Source organism: Argopecten irradians, chromosome 3, assembly GCF_041381155.1.
Source record: "Argopecten irradians isolate NY chromosome 3, Ai_NY, whole genome shotgun sequence".
In the NCBI taxonomy this organism is placed as follows: Eukaryota; Metazoa; Mollusca; class Bivalvia; order Pectinida; family Pectinidae; genus Argopecten; species Argopecten irradians.
Window position 1 is genome coordinate 61,169,567 of NC_091136.1, and position 17,257 is coordinate 61,186,823.

Sequence of the window (17,257 nt, forward strand, 5' to 3'; positions counted from 1 at the left end):
ATTTACGCAATGGAAAGAGTATTTTCTGGTGATACAGCATAAAATCGACAAACAAAGAATGTCCCGGAAATATTTGGTTCTCCCACCTTCATCATGTTAAAAATTATTAAACATTTTATTCGCCCAATGAAAGACGCTGTAAGTTAAAGAACTAACCAATCATAACGTTTGTAGCATAGTGCGGCAATTTCGAAGACAGAATGGTGTTAATGCATTCATTTTGTATTTACTGAGGGGGAAAAATCAAGATCAATGTAACAATTAATCTAAAATCGTAAGTATGCAATATTGTGGTAGCTGAAAACCGAATAAAATGTTATTTAACAGATAGTAAAATAGAAACACTGCATATACGTTAGACGTTGAAACAAGTTACGACAAGTCTAGGGTAGATGTAAACAAAGCAGTTGATATTTCCCAAGTTGGAACAAGTCATTGTGACAAAATGGTTTCAGTTTGAAATACGAAGGTCTGCTCGCTGATTATATGTATATATGCATATATATATAATTTGTATATGGAAGTTTTGTACAATTCGATGTGGCCATAATTTAGTCATTATGGCTAGTGCGGTCGATCCACTGGCAGTTCCTGTAAAAATACGAAAGCAGGAAAGTGGCTATGAGCTGCCAAGAAATAAGCATGATATCGACCTTGCATTCGGATTTGGGGATGCACATACTAGACTGGTGTCAGATGACTGCAAGACAAAAACGTAAGATTCAAACGTAAATTGAAATTTCAATCATTTTTTCTTGTCATATATATATACTGATATAATCTCATAGTAGGCCTATACAGTGAACATCTAAACAACTTGTAAAATTTCCTTGATGTCATCTTTACAATAAAGTTTTTTATCGTATAAATTCATAATACAACAATTAAAGGTTAACACAACGAGACACTTTTTAACATTACGTCTTATGCATCTAACTATCATATAAAAACATATATGGCGGAAGGCAGCAAGTTTACTGTGATCAACTGCAAACTTCAATTTATGGAAAACTTTCAAGAATGTGCGACAGTTGTTGCAGCGATAAAATATTCCAGTTCTACCAGCATTGTTCAATCTACGATTATTTTTCGTGGGTCCTTTTCAATGGTGTTTGTGAAAACAATGGGTCCCACAGTGTTATATATGAGTGTAGGACAAACCCCCCCCCCCTCCCCGGACAAAAGCCCCTTGGGACATAAGCCCCTAGGACAAAAGAGCCCCTCCGGATAAAAGCCCTTCTGGACAAAAGCCCCTTCTTTATAAAATAATTTTTTTTCCTTATTTTTATTTATTTAAAGATGCTCCACCGCTGACAAACGTTATTTTTTCACTATCAAAAATATGAGCAGTCGATTTAGTATTTTTCTTCAGTTAAAAAAATTACTTACTTTACATCATTACCACCATTGAAAAGTTTGAGCTTCTAATTTTACTTTAAGTTAAAAATATAAAAAAATAATTAATTGCATCCCGAAAAAATTCCATGTCACTATATCCTATATGGAATGAAATACTGATTGCGTATGTACCAAAGGCAAAATAAATTATTTAATTACATTTTTTTGTGTTAATTATACATATATATATACACAATTAAACACCAATTACTGTTCAAGTGATGAATATCATGTATGCTCTGTCGGCGGTGGAGCATCTTTAAAAAATATATTAATCTGCTATATGGTACATTTTGTTGTTATTAGAGAAGAGTGTCAAACATAACAAAAATACATAATTATGATGTGATCATTTGAATTCTTTTCATTTTTGAGTTATAGATATCAAAGACAGATTAACAAAACATGTAAACATAGGCATTTGAATGTTATATATACAAGAAGCCATTAATGTTGTCTTTATAATAATACACCTACCAGGCTTACAGCCTGATGTTTGCATGCATAAGATTATGTAAATAATTAGGAAAGTATGTTTAATTCCAAAATATTTTTATCATATAGTGTCATAATTAGTGTAACATCAAAATAATTTTTACTTTTTTTTTCTATAAATCATTAAATCAATTTATCAAAATTTTATCAAAATCCCAATAATCCAGTAAATTTCTATATTGTGTCTTATTTTTAACTATATTTGAAAAATAAAATTGAAAATAATTTTTTATTACTATATTTTTAATTTAATCTTTTTTGAAAAATGAAGGGGCTTTTGTCCTCTTTTCCATTAGTATGGAGGGGCTTTTGTCCTAGGGGCTTATGTCCTAAGGGGCTTTTGTCTGGGGGGGGGGGGGGGCTTTTGTCCGTACCCCGTTATGAATACCCATTCACAGAAATTTCATGGGTCCTTCTAAAATTCTGTGAGTCCAGGACTCAGGATGCGCACATAGATTTATCACTGTACCAGTCTAAAACATTAGCAAGAAAGAAGCAATTGGATATTTACCAGATACATTGTACTACATGTAATGGATAAACTACTTTTGTAAAAAGATATATAAAAATGAACTGATTCAGGAAAGGATTAATTTTGTTTTGCTTTATACTAAATCTGATTATTCTTTTCACACCTCTATCTTTTTTTTACTGTATGTAAGTTTAAGATATACTTACAGAAAAATTATTATCTAAACCCAAGCTAATAGTACATTATTTAATAATAATATGTCTACACACCATTGTATCAGATCCAGGAAAGGATCAATATATATAGTCACTGCCTGATATCCAATCCTTTTAATTGTTGAGCAATAAAATATTTTGAATTGAATATCAATATGAAATTAAAATGTGAGGATGGCACGAAAACTTGACGTCACAATAATAGACTTACTAGACATTGCATATTGATATGGGAAAATTATTCCCTTGAAAATCGATGGAATCGATAGTGAATCATACTTTAAAACATGTTAATTACAAGCATGGATGTAACAAGTTTTGTAACAATCCGCTACACAGATTCACACAGTTTGCAAACTGAAGTTATTTGTTAACGTTTCATACGCTGATGAATTTCAAAATTAATGATCATGACATTGATGCTTAAATGCTGCTTACATATACATCCATGTGTTGTGGAACAGATAAAAATAGGCTCAGAGCAGAAAGTATCAATAAAGGCCTTCAGGGAAAAGTAAAGTTCAGAAATTTTTGATATTCAAAATAACTTTTTGAGTCTTTTCACATTTGCATAATTATATGTGTTGGGGCTGCTGTGGCTGAGGCGAGTGGTTAAGATGTCCCGACAAATGGGCCGACATATTACCACAAGCCCTCCACCTCTGAAACATTTCGGTGTGTTTGAATCCCATGTGGGGCAGTTGCCAGGTACTGACCACTGGTCAGTGGTTTTTCTCCGGGTACTGTGGCTTTCCTCCACCAACAAACCTGGCACATCAATATCCTTATAGATGACCCTGGATGTTAATAGGAGGTTAAACTAATAAAACCAAAACCATGTGACATGTGTATATGAAAATGTTATATCTATATCTCAATTAATAATAGCCATATATTCCAAACATGTTACCCCAGTGATTTTTCCGGGTATTTTATGTTTTTGTAACAAATTGGGAATTTTTAATCGCAAATAGAGCAGTTTTTGGAAAAAGTTACACATTACTGTAAAACAGTAAACTGTGTCAATTTATCAAAAGGTGACGACCATCACAACAGTTTCAGAGTAGTTTGTTTTAGATTAAACAACGAGAGGAGAGGTTTCCGGGTTTTATTTTGTTTTCAACGATTTGATTTGGGAATTTTTCATTGTAATTGGGGAAAACAATCGGGGTGGGGGGATGGTGGTTTGGCATTGGGAATGGGGTCGTTTACCGACCCCAGTTATATAGGGAGAAAAATCACTGCACCCGTAAAATAGTCTGCTGTTAAATGCATGTTTTGTCGTTAATTTCCTGTAATAATAACACTGTGTGATGATTAGTGCCTAGCTATCATAAACTGGTCTGACTTTCCTTTAACACCTTTGACTCAATCATGTTTACAAGTCATGGTGCTTAATTCCCTTTGATCCCTGAACCAAACTGCCAATTAGTACAAGTATGTAGGTAGTTGTCACCTGAGTTATACCTATTGTCCATCTCTGATGGATCAGTATACAAACACCCCTTACAAAAGCAATTAATGTGAGGGCCCCTAGGGAGTCTATGATAAAGTCACACTGACTATACTACAGTGTAGGGAATAAAGGGACAGCACTTAGTGTTTACATGGTGGGATTTCTTAGAAAACCTGTTTGACTAGACATAACATCTATGCCTATTATTAAAGGCTTAGGTACGAGAAAGTATGAGCCTCATATTCATCTGTTTAGTTAGAGGTGCATGATTGGGGCCTGATTTACTGAAGGACTTTGTACCAATTTAAAAAGATTTTTTCTTCTTCTAATACTTACTAATTTCAATTGTGGATACATATTAAAGGAAAAAATTTTTTTGCAAAACTACGATACCAATTCTGATGTAATTAAATAGGGGGGAAAATCAACTAGGAATATGCGGTGAGTAATCCTAGATAATGTCTTCTTTTTTCAGTTTTGCATTGGTTGGATTTTATTTTTCTTCATAAAAAGTTCATTTTTCATGGGATAGTGAACTCTGTACTTAATAATCAAACTTGGGGATTTTTGGACCACTTGTTTCATGTGACTGATCATTTGTAATTAGAATTAAACTCCATCTATGGAGGTTGTATTTAGTTCAATTTATAAGTTGTACCATTTTGTTAATTGTAGTCACCTTTTTTATTTAATTCATCTTCTTGTTATTCCTTCCCTCATCCTGTCATGTCATAGTGTCATTTGCATTATTGATTTCATTTGTATTTTAGTCCAAGAATGGCCTCCACACTCGATGATTTTGCAGTAATTTCCATTATCGGCTCAGGGTCATATGGAACTTGCCGCAAGATAAGACGTAAAAAGGATGGGAAGGTATGTGCCTCCATATTTCAGACTCTTTTTAACAGCATTTAGAAAACAAAACTTCCAAGTTACTTGTGGGTTGGTAAAGGCCTGGGGCCATGGTGAGTGAATAGTTAAGATATCCTGACATATTACCACTAGCCTTCTACCTCTTGGTTGCTAGTTTGAATTTCATATTGGGCAGTTGCCATGTATCAACTGCTTGTCAGTAGTTTTCCTCTGGCTACTTCGACTTTCCTGTAGTAAACCTGGCACATCTTTAAATGACCCCAGCTGTTAATGAAACTAAGTGCTACAGGCCTATGTTGATGAATGTAAATTGAAATATAATGGCCATGTAAAAAAATAAAAAGATGCTGTGGACTACAACCTATAAATTTCCACAATGCTTGCTGATCCATGTTCAGTCACAGGCGTTTGGCTCGATAGACATTTTTCTCTCTATGTAAAATGTATGTGTAATATTGTGTCTATAAATCGGCCGGCCATATAACAAACCGTATAAGATGTGACAATGGGAATACTCTCCATCGACAGCCAGATAGCTAGAGTCTTCCCTTAATTTGGTGTATGAAACTTTATATAAGACATATATATATCATGTCGTGTAAATGTCAATAGGTATCCAAAAACATCAGAAAACAGCCAGATTTTGTATTATTGGGGGTTCATACTAAGTGGGTGAAAATTTGTACAATAAACATAGAAATTAAACAAAGTGAGACTTTGGACAGGGATAAACTACTCTTTTATTTATTTAAAACTGTTCAACCCTTGAATGCGGATTATTCACAGTATGTGTATCATTAGAGTACATGTGTCGACACACAGTAGTGAAACATACCTTTGTCACGATTCGCAAACTCTGGCTTTGGAACTTTGCATTATGTGGATTCAAAACAACACAAAAAGTACCCAGGGGACTTAGATATTGTTATGTATTACCAGATTATTACTAAATGGGTAATAAATACAAGGATATTGAAAAACAATTTGCAGGCAGAGCTTTTTCTCACTCCTTTGGGAATGGGGCCGTGGCTTTGAATTTGGGAAAATAAGCGACAAATCCAAGATTTGGGAAAAATTATGAAATATGAAATAAAGCATAACAAATAAGACTTTTTATTTCCAGTGTAGTTTATGTACTTTTCTGAAGCCAATTCACAAATATTTAAAGCTTTAGCCAACTAAGTACATGCATTGTTTTTGGAAAGTCTTCAATAAACTTTGATTTTTGAAAAATTCAGAGGATTTGCCATGGGGAATCATGCTTAAAAAAGCCCTGGTAGGGGAATTCGATTTCATTCGTATATAACAGGTTTTTGCACTATCCGATTTTGTATTTAGTGGGTGGGACTGTTCACGGCTTCCTCACCAGCAGCCTTACATGGGATGATACTAGAGTATTGTGATGTAACCTTTTGAGGTGATGGATGATAACCGTGCACAGTCGACAGTGCGCTGAAACTTTTCACATTTTGAACTTCTTCTACACTTCTACTGGTGTGAATTAGCTGAAGCTTGCTTTTCTGAAATGATCCTGACATGGTCTTGACCAAAGTGTTGTTAATTTTTGGGTTGATCCAAAATCCAAGATGGCAACCATGGTCCGAAATCCAAGATGGTTGTCAAAACTGTCATCTTTAAAACTTATTTTGAACTTCTCAAATTCTACCAGTGCGATTTTACTGAAACTTGCCTGAAATGATCTTGACATGATCTCAACAGTTGTTGTTACATCTCAGGTTGATCCCAAAACGAAGATGGCCACCATTACACCATATCAAATTAATTTCCTTTTTGACTGTTGCCAAGGTAGTTGGATGACTGTTAAGGCCCTTGGGCCTCTTCTTATATAACCTATTCTTTATGTTGCTCATTTATTGAATTTAAACACCATTATAAAAAAAAACTGGAATGGTAAAAACTTTAGAAAATTTATTTTCAACCCTAAAACTTTTTACTTGATTTGTTTCTCTTTGTTATGATAATGATTAGGTGCTGGCATGGAAGGAGATGGACTATGGCTCAATGACGGAGTCCGAGAAACAAATGCTGGTGTCTGAAGTAAACCTCCTGAGAGAGCTCCGTCACCCCAACATAGTGCGTTACTACGATCGCATTATTGACCGCAGTAACACAACCATATATATAATCATGGAGTACTGTGATCGCGGGGACCTGGCATCACTCATCACACGGTGTCGTCGGGATGAGTAAGACATTTTATTCATCCAAATCAGACCTTAATTATATGTAAAAAAATTTATGTATCCTAATCAGACATTAATTATATGTATCAATATCTTACATTAATTATATGTATCCAAATTTAAGTTTGACATTAATTATATGTATCCAAATCAAGTGGGTTTTTTCAAATTGTTTGGTTATGATATTTGTGTGCTGTGCATTTAGTGAGTCACTGTTGTCTTTTTATCATTATTTCTGAGTTGTGCTGTATCACTGGTGATGTAAAAGTCAGTCTGGGCTCTAATGTAGTATTTACAGTGCCAGTCTGGGTCCACATGTTTGTACATATTTCTGATATTTTATTTCAGAGTATATATGGAGGAGGACTTTGTTTGGAAGATTCTGGTTCAGATCACCATGGCCTTGCAGGAATGTCATCGCCGTAAGAATGGCAAGGCTGTGCTTCATCGTGACCTTAAGCCTGCTAATATCTTCCTTGATACTGATGAAAACGTCAAACTGGGAGATTTCGGCCTTGCACGAGTACTACACCATGAAACAAGTTTTGCTAAAACCTATGTGGGAACACCATATTATATGTCACCAGTGAGTTGTGTATACCAATGATGTTATTCTTATATCATTTACAAGTCTTTTTAGGTTATAGTGGAACTCAGTTAATACGAACTCAAATGGACCGACATAAGACTTCGAGTTATCCGAGTGTTGGAGTTAAGCGAGTTACCATGTCTACTGACGATCTCTTTACTTGGTATATATAGACTAGTTCCATGTCGTAAAACGATGTGAACAAGAGAGATGTCAAAATCGCCGATGGTAGTTGCAAAATTTTTACAATAAAACCGATATATACATTTTGAAATGCCGTTCTACGGCAGATTTATGAAAAAGAAATCTGCATTTTCGGCGATCTGTTGTCCAAAAATCTCATTTCGAGTTATAAGAACATTTTATGTATGATATTTGTTATTCGGACCCAAATTTACTTTGTATTATCCGAGTTCTTCGAGTTTTCCGAATTCGAATTATCCGAGTTCTTTAAACAAAGATAAAGAGGGAATTCGGCTTGGACCGACAAAGAATTTCGTATTAAGCCGGGTTTTCGAATTATCCGAGTTCGTATCAACCAAGTTCTACTGTACTTAGAATATTTTTTTGAACTCAATCAAGTACATCTGTAAATTTATGATTCAAGAGTTTTGAGATAGTAAAATGTTGTTATTTGAGTAAATAAAGTCCTAGGAACATTTGGTGGGGCTGTTATACGTCACAATGGAGGTGGGATCAATAGTAGAACATCATATTGTAATATGATTGTAGCCATACTGTCTGTATGTATGTGTGGAATCTGATGGTAATGTACGAATGACACTTGGTACGGATAGTAAGAATTTATATTGTTTCAATGTTTTCGAACCAAATGTCCCCTTGATATACTACCAAGCCTTGAAATTTGAGTTGATTTCGAGATACCAAAACGATGTGGTTAAGTATGATTTATCGCTGATTTTTCACTCTGGAAGGTGGGACTATTCAACAGTAAAATGTACTTTATCCACATTATTTTGGTATCTTGAAATTGACGTACGTATTGCACATCACTATTCACCAATCCACATTTTCAAATAAAGAGTTGAGATTCTCTTCATAGATATCAATTTAATCAGATCCCCAGACAGTTATTGTCAAATAATATGATAGAAAATACAAAGAAAAGATCTTTAATTTGACTGATAGAAGTGATTCAATAGTGGGCACCAATATCCCTCTGTGATCTCTGGTGATTATTAGACAGGCTTCTTTGTACAAGTATATATACTGAACTGAAAGCTATTGCATATTAACTAGATTGAATATGAATATTTTTGTTTGTTTGCAGGAGTTGGTAAATAACATGTCCTACAATGAGAAGTCTGATATCTGGTCCATGGGCTGTATCCTGTACGAACTATGTGCCCTCCGACCTCCCTTTACAGCAGCAAATCAACATGAACTCAATAAAAAGATCCGAGTTGGTGATTTTGTGAGAATACCAAACAAATATTCTGATGGACTCAACAGTGTAATAGCAAAAATAATCCGGGTAGAGGTAAGTGTGAACCTAAATAATTGGACAGCCTTCCATTTGATTTTCATTGGTTTGATAGCATGAAAAGTTTTAAAGCAATAACTGCTTAATACCATTTTATTTTTATCCCCCGCTTTCACCAAAACGGGGGATATTAATTTTGGTTTGTCTGTCTGTAACGCTTGGTTTCTGTCAATAACTGCTTCAAATCTTGAACAATTTTTTTGTAACTTAGTAACCTGGTTAAATGTCCCGGGGCCTTAGCCAAGTTTGATTGTCACTTTCATAGGACACTATTTGGCAGAGTTATGAGAAGACACAATTACCCTGATTTTGTTATAATATAACAAACATACTATTTTAGCTCGCTTATTCGAAGAATAGGGGGAGCTAATGTTGTCACGTCGGCATCGGCGTCGGCGTCAGCGTTGGCGTCCCATTTCACATTAAAGTTTTTGAGCAAGTTTCTGTTTCGTCAATTGTTTAAGCTTAAGTCATCATAAATGTTTATGATTTTATTTTCCTAATGTGTATGGATGCTGAACATGATAATACAACTAATTTGGGGCCCTTTAGGGGGTTTTTGAGTCTGTTAATTTGTCATATTTCCATGTTAAAGTTTTTTGAGCAAGTTTCTATTTTGTCAATTGTTTAAGCATAAGTCATCATAAATGTTTATGATTTTATTTTCCTAATGTGTATGGATGCTGAACGTGATAATACAACCAATTTGGGGCCCTTTAGGGGGTTTTTGAGTTAATTTGTCATATTTCCATGTTTAAATAGTAAATACTTGAACATCAACTTCTTCTGAATAGGCGAGCTTTGCTGTTCTCCAACAGCTCTTGTTTATTATAACTAGGTTCACAAAAGGCCAACCATTGAGGAGGTACTTAATGATCCTCTGGTGATGAGGAAACAGTCAGGTTTGGGCCTAGACAAACGTCACCATGACGATGGTAGACGCGACTCGCGTACAAGGTCCAGCCCTGAGTCAAGGTCAAAAAAGGAATGGGAGGATGATTTACTGGCCAGAGAAAGAAAGCTAGACTCAAGGGAGAGAGATCTTGATGGTAAAGCATAATTCATAGATCTAAATACAAACTTCTCTTACAAAAATGCTGGGTATAATTATTCCTCAAAGAAGTTAAAGGGACATGAACCTTAAATAAGTTGTTCTGTATGCTTAGATATGGTTTTCAGATGTTTATTGAATATTTTATTACAAAGATTGGTTATCTAAAACGACAGAAAAACGTGGGGAATACCTACCCAAAAAATGATAAAAATAGACCGTCATATTCTGTTTTTGGAACACAAAACGAAAGCTGGCCGAAAGTGAGGTTATAATGAACAACAAACTTGCCGACATGACAAGGAATATTAGTTTTCCACATTTTAAGATTATTTTCTAATTTACGATGGTTGACAAATGAAGTTTAAGCCATATTTGTTAATTTTTGTTATAAAACAATTTGTATTTAGCGTAAGAATGATAAGTCAAAAGTCAAACGAGACATTTCATTCGACGGGGCACCGTGAAGGGAGGTTCTTGACTTATTGCACATACAATGTATGTACATCACACAAGTATAAAGTGGGAATTCGAAGTTGCTCCCGTCTCTTGCATTTCAGCAATCCATTTATATTTACCTACTTTCCCAATCGCGCACATTACTGACTCTTGACGTACTGTTTTCTATCGGAATTCGTTTGTGTTTGCTTCACCCAAGTTTTTGACCCACCAATTTGTTTACATTAATTTGATTTGTGCAGTGCATTCTGGGAGGTCGTTAAATTTCAACACTACTATATTTATCACTGAATTCGACCGGGCCGGTTCAAAATACAGAAAGATGGAATTTCCATTATAATTATTTAATTTGACACATTTGCACAATAATTGATATATATTACTTATTAAGGTATCTGACACGTCTTAAATATGTATTTTACTCAAATTTACATGGTTTAATTAGGTTCTTGTCCCTTTAACTTTTTAATTGAATATGTTTGAAATATTTAATATGGGTGTCCATTTCATACATGAATTTTGTGTCGCCTGCAACGCAAGGGTTACACTTAGGTATCATTGCGTCGGCGTTGGCGGCGGTATATTGCTATATATCAATGATATCTCAGATGAGTTCAATAATGGTCAAAATCCGTCAATATTTGCAAGATTTACAAGACTTTAAAATCGTCAAAACCGATAAATCCATGGTTTCCACTCTATAACTTAGATATTTATCGTCCAATTTCAACCAAATTTTATAAATTGTTTTATATCAATGATATCTCAGATGAGTTCAATAATGGTCAAAACCCGTCAATATTTGCAAGAGTTACGGGACTTTAAAATAGGCAAAACAGATAAATTAATCGTTTACTGCTCAATAACTTTAGTATTTATTGTCTGATTTCAACCAAATTTGGTATATTGCTTTATATCAATGAGATCTTAGATGGGTTCGATACTGGTCAAAATCTGTCAATATTTGCAAGAGTTACGGGACTTGATAACTTCACCTAATTATTAACAATACTTTCAACTGTAAGTAACTATTTTTGTTATGCTGTGCAGATCCACACATCTACACATCCACTTCCGTGGAATTCTTGTATGAAACAGCATCCTCAAATTCTGATGTCATGTCATTGTTAATTTTATATTTACGGACGTCAGGTCATGATTTCATAATGCATTTCCTGCATGGCACATCCATTGAAAATTCACCTAATTGCCAAAATTATTACATGGATGAAATTATCAATAGCTTGAAATAATGTGATTATGAAATTCTTTGATTATAATTTCAGATAGAGAAAAACGTATTTCTTTGAAAGAAAAGCTTCTAGAGGAAAAGTTGAAAAGGTAAGTGTTAAAAATTATTTAAACAAGTCAATTAACAGGGCTTGGATAAAAATTTCTGTTCAATGGCTTAATTGATTATTTGACTACATGTTTCCTGGTTTGTCCATAGATTCTTAATGTTGAATGTTGGTGAGCAAAGCTGTTTCAATTTTCTTCATAGTCATTTAGAATCTATGGTTCTTGATTATTGATGATATGCATATTAGTTTAAGCTATAAACCAGAAAAAAGCCAGGACTTGAGAGATGTGAAATTAAAGGCATTCTATTACTGGGCTGTTGGCCCTAATTGTTCGATACAGAACCCAGTGTCTTGTTTGGTAAACTTTTTAATATTTTCCCACATAGAATTAATATATCCAATCTTAATCAAAACTAATTTGACAATTTCAGGGCAGAGATGTTAATTAGGGACTTTGGTCGGAAAGGCAGCGTTGACCGAGAGGTAGCAGGGGATGCAGGTAGGCAGCAGGAGAGTGAAGTCCCTATCTCCCCTATATATCCACCCACCACTGCAGGCTTTGTGTACCCAATCATTCCCCCACCACGTAAGGCCAAGTATGGTCGAACCCCTCTAATGCAACTGGACCCTAAGTGTAATCGGGCAGTCCCTCTCAAACACCTGGATCATATGTGTAATCAAAAGGATGCCTAGACACTGTGCTACTACTATACCCAAGCTTTAAAACCTGTTAACAGGAGAGCATTTAAACTCGCCACATATTGGAATATTTTTATATCTGATACAAAAATGCCTTCAGTCCTTTTTGAATTTTCTTAAGCCACTTTTTCATTCAATAATGGAACCAGGTTCCCTGAAATCATTAAAACTCTTTTGCTTTTTGAAACAAAATTCAGTACCCGTTTAAGTTTACTAAGCCATCATTAGTATTTAACACAAGTTTGAAAAAAAGAACTTTAAATTAAAATATATTCATGGTGATTGAACCCTAACACAAAATCTTTTATGTGGTTGGAATACTTTCTCCCACTTGTCTTGTTGCTGTTACTCTGTAGACATGACGTACTGTAGACATGGCATACAGATCTGCAGTTCATAACATATCAATGGCAATAGTTTCTTAGATAAAGCAGACATGCAAGGTCTGGTATACTTATGATAATGTTAATTCTGGTAGATGTATAATTTACATGGTACTTTAATTGTCATGTTTAAATAGCTGATGCTCCAACAATAACTGATTGCAAAAAGAAAGAAAATTAATCTACTTTCGTCTATTGAAACTTGCTAAGGTTACTTTTTACATCCATCAATATGCATGGATAAAGACGAAGAAAAACATTTTACCAGGTTCTAATTTTTTTTAAATGTATGTAGATTAAAAACAAAATTTTCAGTTACTTCACAGGAGATGTTATTTATTTTATTTCTTGTAGTAAAATGTTTCATTTCCCTGAATGTGAAAAAATGTACAACATAATATACTGTGTTTGATTTTGAAGGAAGTTATTACCATTGATATGTACTGTATAGAGATCTATTACTGCTGTAGCCTTAGAAGTGCTGTTTTAACCTCTGTGTGTAGCTTAGTGTACTCTGTGTTTCACTTGTTTCATTTTCTAATTATTACAGTTGAACCTCATTAACTGGAATTTATATAACTCAAAATACCAGGTTTAATTTGAAGTGTCCTCACTGTCTTGTTATTATTAATGTACATGTACTATGAACCTGTCAACCATACAGCCTACAAAATTTCATCATTTTTACCATTTGTAAGCGAGAAATTGTTCCAAGATGTTTTTGTGTTAGATAATATTTTGTACTTTTATTTGGGGTTCATGAACATTTTTGGGAATACAGATTACATGATAAATGCCAAGGTTTGATGCTTTTATCTTTGCATATTTATACAAAAACCAATTGTTAAGAAGATTTTTGAAATTCATTTGAAATACATGTAACTGTAAATTACCCATTTGCAATGGAATGAAAAATATAATTATTTTTGGCCATTTTATTATTGCCATTTACATTCTAAAAGCAACTTTAATTTGCAATGATAATTGTGTACTGTCCAACACATGGAGTTTGTGTGTGGAACTTGATTAGCAAGGACAGATGGGAGGGGAAAGTACAGAATATGATTAAAGAATGTAAAAATATGTATTCAGCAAATTGGTAAACTGTTTTAAATACACAAGTTTTCTCACTCTCTTTAACTTTCAAACTTTCCAACTTCTATCAACCTTAAAAAAACATGCAATATACAGCCCCCTTAAGTATTTCACTTATGGGCAGTGGATATCTGAATTCAAATACACATGGTTCATTTGTAATAAATATAAAACATCATTGTAAGTCATTATGAATCTCTGTAACATGCTTACCCTGCTGTTCTTTATTTTATAATGCATGTCATCTGTAATGTAAAACTATAATATAGTTGTAACATTTTACTCTGTTTGTGAATTATCTACCCTTGCAGGTAGGTTTTGATTGTGATGTGCATGTAATTATGTATCTACAAACACAACACATATAGAAATGAGGTTACAATCGAAACTTACCAACAAGTGGAAATAACTCTGTACCAAGGAGTGACAGAATAAGTTCTAAGCTGCTATGGCTTTTGATCCTGATATCATTGTTCAATTAAATCATGTTTCTAATTCCTGGAAAGTACTACTCTTCTCTAACTATCATCTCAATCCTTGTCAGTGACTTTGGTCCAATGTTCAATTATGATTTCATATGTAAAATGTTTGTACATTATGAATATTCATGTGTTATTTTGATTTATGCATGTGCTGTGCAATATTAATTTGTTTAACCTAGTAACATACATATCATTGCATAAAAGATTTTGCTTATGTAATGCTACAATGTATGTCTATTGATAAAATTAACCCATTACTAGAAATATATCATTACCTGTTTTAGTATATTACTGCAAGGGTAAACTAATCTACTAATTACTAGCAACAATACTAGTAGATCAACATTACATTATATATACCCACTGTATATAATATATATAGGAACAAATATACAATGATATGCCTAAATATTTGTTGATATTGGATATTTACACCATATCTATAGATTTCAGCATAGATGTATATTACTCCTGTATACCGTCCAATGTTTGATTGGCTGAGCATGTATAGATTTTTCAGTAATCATAAGACCTGTTGTTTCTAGCTTGTTTATATTTGTATTCTTTGTCATGAAGTGTGAGATTTTGATTGTACTTATTTTGTAACACTTTACATGTATCTACGCAGTATAAGAATAATGTTTTGTTGATTTATAACTATAATTAAAAATTTGTTTGTTGTTTGATAAATCCTGTAGTCTGTGTTGTGTCTTGTGCATGTTGTGTTGCTGGTTTGTCTTCTCACATCACATGGTATCAGTACATAAGGATTAACTTGAATAGATTTTTTATGTTATGGAAATATAACACAAAAATCTGAATGTACTCTAAATAAATACTGGTTTATGATTAAAGTACATGAAAAAGTTTGTGTTATATTGCCATAACAAAAAAAATAATAATCCTTATAAATCAATTTACTAAAGATAATCTCTTCAATATTCAAACTGCATTTTGGGACTCTTTTGTCCATGAAATCATTGTGCTGTCATCTCAGCCAATCAGAAGCTACTTTACAAACAGTGACGCCATTTCTTCATTTATGGGCTGATAAAGTAAGTTTTAAGCCAATGAAAATGCTTGTAACAAGCAAAATTGAATTATATCTCTATACATGTCATAATAATATCTAGTCATCATATATAACAAGCCTTCATCTGATTCTATTATGGTTTCTATCACTGAAATAATACAGGAGTTTAGAGATCCCAAAACGACGTTGGTAAAGTACAATTTACCGTCGATTAGTCACACCTTCCGGTTATTATGACGTCCCAAAACCATAATCACCGGATGGTGGGACTAATCGACGGTAAATTGTACTTTACCCATGCAGTTTTGGCATCTTGAAATCCCTGTATTGGGTCTCTGTCTAACCCCTCAAAAGAGAGTGTGTGTGGGGGGGGGGGGAGGGGGCAAAGAAAGAGGTGACATCAATCACTCAATCATTCTGAGGCATACCGGTATGTATCCTTGTCATTGACATGAAGAAGCTGGCTTCTATATCACTAGTACTGCAGAATACTTCTAAGATCCACACACATCAAGAGAATATGAGGTAATTTCCCAACTTACAGGAACAAATATAGAAACAATTTGTTAAACAGCTTATAGAAACACAATGGCTACTATATGTGATACCATATGTGAAGTTAATTGTTACACATTTTATGTTATACTTTCAGATTTTTCACTGGAGAGCAGGTCTTCGTGTCTGTCAAAAGGGAAGAAGGATCCAGACACACCAAAGAAAAAGGTCACGTTTGACATGTATGGCAAGGAGAATTGTAGGCAGAAATACACCAGGCCATCATCAGATACTTACTTATCAACATTCACTGACCTAGAAGGGGATTACAATGATTTGTATTTAAATGAACTTGCAAAACGAAGGGAACTTAAGGAAAAACTTTTCAAGGCAAAGGCTAGAGCTATGGAAATAAGAGGAATTGAAGATGACATTAGACCAAGGGCTAAGAATTCTGATCTTATGTTGTTTAGATAATGATGATTGTTGTTAGTGTATATGTTTTGTTTGAATGCATTACCTCATTCAACACTCAGATTATGAAGGTTTAATTAAATCTGTTTATACATCAGTACACTGTTTCATTTTTAATGAAGATGTATCATCTTATTGTATTGTTAAATTGTAATTGTTGTTTAATTCTTTCTTCATGATTGTGCTAACAAATAATTTTTTAAATGATTTTTACTTCATACTAGCACATTCCATATTCATTTGTGATTTGGCAGACTGTAAATTCCAGCTCAATTTTAAATGTAAAATGTTACCTGGGACATTTATGTAAGCTGGTAATGTTTAATTGATCTCATAAAAACAATTAATATGCATATCTCTATGTTTAGGTAATATTTGCCTCAGTTTACAACTTCTACAGCTGGATTGATGCAGTATAGTAAACTGAGAGTTTATTAATACTGTTAATGAGTAATGTAATTTCTATTATTTTATATTGTTGTGTTGGTTGTAGTAGATGTAAGTGGGTACACATTGGTGATATGTTGTGACTACAGTGAGATTGTGTTGGGTGATTAGTAAAATATTTAGTTATTTATC

At 33.8% G+C, this 17,257-nt stretch overlaps 1 protein-coding gene across 2 annotated transcripts; it reads left to right on the forward strand.

Annotated features, from left to right (window-relative positions):
- Positions 1-157: 157 nt before the first annotated feature.
- LOC138319284 (serine/threonine-protein kinase Nek2-like) lies at positions 158-16,776 on the forward strand. 2 transcript variants are annotated; one of them, XM_069262328.1, is made up of 9 exons: positions 158-274; positions 4,807-4,909; positions 6,899-7,116; positions 7,462-7,699; positions 8,994-9,203; positions 10,045-10,255; positions 12,003-12,057; positions 12,449-12,516; positions 16,362-16,776. In XM_069262328.1, exons 2-9 carry the CDS (start codon positions 4,814-4,816, stop codon positions 16,679-16,681), a joined length of 1,416 nt encoding a protein of 471 aa, XP_069118429.1. In that variant the 5' UTR covers positions 158-274; positions 4,807-4,813; the 3' UTR covers positions 16,682-16,776. The 2 variants fall into 2 exon arrangements, with proteins under 2 accessions (XP_069118429.1, XP_069118428.1); XM_069262327.1 differs by lacking the exon at positions 158-274 and adding an exon at positions 390-715.
- Positions 16,777-17,257: the final 481 nt, after the last annotated feature.

What these genes read in the sequence shown, in the direction of transcription:
- LOC138319284 (XM_069262327.1), top strand. Translation starts at nt 495, where the DNA reads ATGCATATATATATAATTTGTATATGGAAGTTTTGTACAATTCGATGT. An exon ending in ACACGGTGTCGTCGGGATGA is followed by an intron (nt 7,117 to 7,461) that starts GTAAGACATTTT and finishes ATTTTATTTCAG; the next exon opens with AGTATATATGGAGGAGGACT. An exon ending in AGAGGTAGCAGGGGATGCAG is followed by an intron (nt 12,517 to 16,361) that starts GTAGGCAGCAGG and finishes TTATACTTTCAG; the next exon opens with ATTTTTCACTGGAGAGCAGG.